The 2,018-nt window shown below is 63.1% G+C and overlaps 1 protein-coding gene across 1 annotated transcript in view; it reads right to left on the bottom strand.

The window, feature by feature from the left end:
• The window catches only part of UNC45A (unc-45 myosin chaperone A), a gene marked incomplete at both ends in the record, with an annotated part of 3,450 nt that overhangs the window by 1,130 nt on the left and 302 nt on the right, over positions 1–2,018 (bottom strand). Inside the window, 6 exons of the mRNA XM_010178007.1 lie at positions 1–130; positions 212–306; positions 454–754; positions 982–1,153; positions 1,284–1,454; positions 1,715–1,883. The exon at positions 1–130 is cut by the window's left edge and continues 7 nt beyond it. Coding sequence (XP_010176309.1) covers positions 1–130; positions 212–306; positions 454–754; positions 982–1,153; positions 1,284–1,454; positions 1,715–1,883 — 1,038 coding nt within the window. The remainder of the gene's footprint in view (positions 131–211; positions 307–453; positions 755–981; positions 1,154–1,283; positions 1,455–1,714; positions 1,884–2,018) is intronic.

Consider the following 2,018-nt stretch of genomic DNA (forward strand, 5'->3'; position numbering starts at 1 on the left):
GAACATGGCCTGCATGCCCGCCTTGTCCTCCACAAACTCCTCCTTGACATCTGCATCGAAGGTGAGGTAGGCCAGGCCCTCCACCGCCCAGCGCCGTGTGCCTGCGTCGATCGTCTCATTGCAGAGCCACCTGGGAGAGGGACCCCGTGAGCCCCGGCTGGTGGGGGGCACCCTGCCCGGCTCCCCCTGCCCCACAGCTGGCAGCACCCACTTGCGGCACTGCTTGGCCAACTTCATCGTGGAGCCCTCGGCAAACTGCTTCATGCTGAAGTCGGTGCCTCCGGCAGATCCCAGCTTGCAGAGCCCCTGCAGCCAGGAGCAGAGCATCAGAGCAGGAACCCCAGGTCACCCTGAGGCGCCTCTGAGAGCCCCCCCCCAGCAGGGAGGGGACAGCACTGCAGCCACAGCCCACCCAGCACCACCCAAGGGCTGGGCACAGCCACTCCTACTCACCACCAGCGCCCGGATGCGGATGCTGTCCCTCTCGCTGTGCTTGTAGATCTCCTTGAGCAGGCTGACGCCGTTGGCGGTGATGAAGGAGGCACGCTTGGCCTTGTCGGCAGCGTGGATCAGCGCCTCCACCGCCACCAGCTGGTGGGCCTCGCTGACGGAGGCGCAGAGGGACAACACGCTGTCCATGATCCCCTCCAGCTCCAGCACCCTGTTCCCAGCATCCGAGGGGCCCTGCAGCAGGCAGGACACTGTCTGGATGGCCCGCAGCTTCCCAGCCAGCTCGTGGCCCTCGAACCAGCTCCTGCAGGGAAAGGCCACCAGGAAGGATAAGGCTGATGCCACCCGCCACCTTCAGCCACACACAGCCCCACCCGCTGAGCCCCAGCACGGCAGGCCTCGGGGGGTCTGCAATCTGTTTTTATCACCAAGAGCAAAAAGCTCTGGGGATAGGGGATCTGCTGCTTCCCCAGAGGGCTGTTGGCTGTACGAGACTGAACCCCCTCCGCCCCCAGGGACGCCCCAGCTCACTTCACATAGTCTTCACACAAGTGGTGGAAGTTCTCCCTCTCAGCATCGCATTTCAGGTCATCGTAAAGCTTGCTCAGCAGAACCGAGGCACTCATCCGGCTGTTCTCTGTCACGGGCAGGCTGCCTGCAGCACCACACACTGTACTGCCCACCTCCAGGATCTTCTTCAGGCCTAGGAGGACGCAGAGGTCAGACACCCAGGGAGCAGCAAAACGGGGTGCGCGGGCAGAGCCGAGGTGCGCGGCACCCCGAGGCAGAGGGGCACAGTGTCCCAGCGGGATGCTGGAGGCTGTTCTGCTCACCCTGGTCGATCACCCAGAGGCTCAGGCTGTTGTTGGTCTCCTTTGGCGACTTCCTGGGCACCACCTTGATGAGCAGGTTGAGGGCATTGTCACGGCCATGCGCAGAGGCCCCTTCCAGCACCAACAGCTCCAGGAGGTCTTTGATCAGCAGTTTCAGGTCCTTGGAAGAATCTTCCAGAAGAGACGGTGCGCAGCAGTCAGCACCCTGGGCACAGGCCTCACCTCCACCATGGTAAGGCTGGCAGGAGATGCTGCCATGACCAAGGGCTCCTGCCTGCCAGCTCAACCCCGTACTAACCCTGGACCAGAGTCCTGGCTCTGTGGCAGGGAGTGGCGACAAGGTGGGCAGCAGACAAACCCGCTGCAGCTCAACACCTCCCCGGGACGCTCTCCCCACCCCATGGCAGCCAGCCGGGGCAGCAGGCACTCACCCAGCACCACTGCATCCTCCTTGCCACGGAACTCCTTCTGCATCCCTTCCTTCAGGGAATCGACCATCACGTGCAGAAGGTTGCAGGCAGCCAGGGAAACCTGCTCGTGCTCCACACCCAGCACCGCTGAGAGACGAGGGGCCCCCAGCTCCACCAGGATGGCCATGGTCTGCAGATACAGCACAGCTGTCTGCTAGAGACTTTGGGGAAACCTTAGCGCTTCCCAGCAATTTATCAGGACAGTTCCCTGTCACAACAAGGCCCTCACAAACTCAGGCCTGGCAGGTGACAGCTCAGAGCTCCT

This window comes from Antrostomus carolinensis, unplaced genomic scaffold (assembly GCF_000700745.2).
Source record: "Antrostomus carolinensis isolate BGI_N321 unplaced genomic scaffold, ASM70074v2 scaffold36661, whole genome shotgun sequence".
Classification (NCBI taxonomy): domain Eukaryota; kingdom Metazoa; phylum Chordata; class Aves; order Caprimulgiformes; family Caprimulgidae; genus Antrostomus; species Antrostomus carolinensis.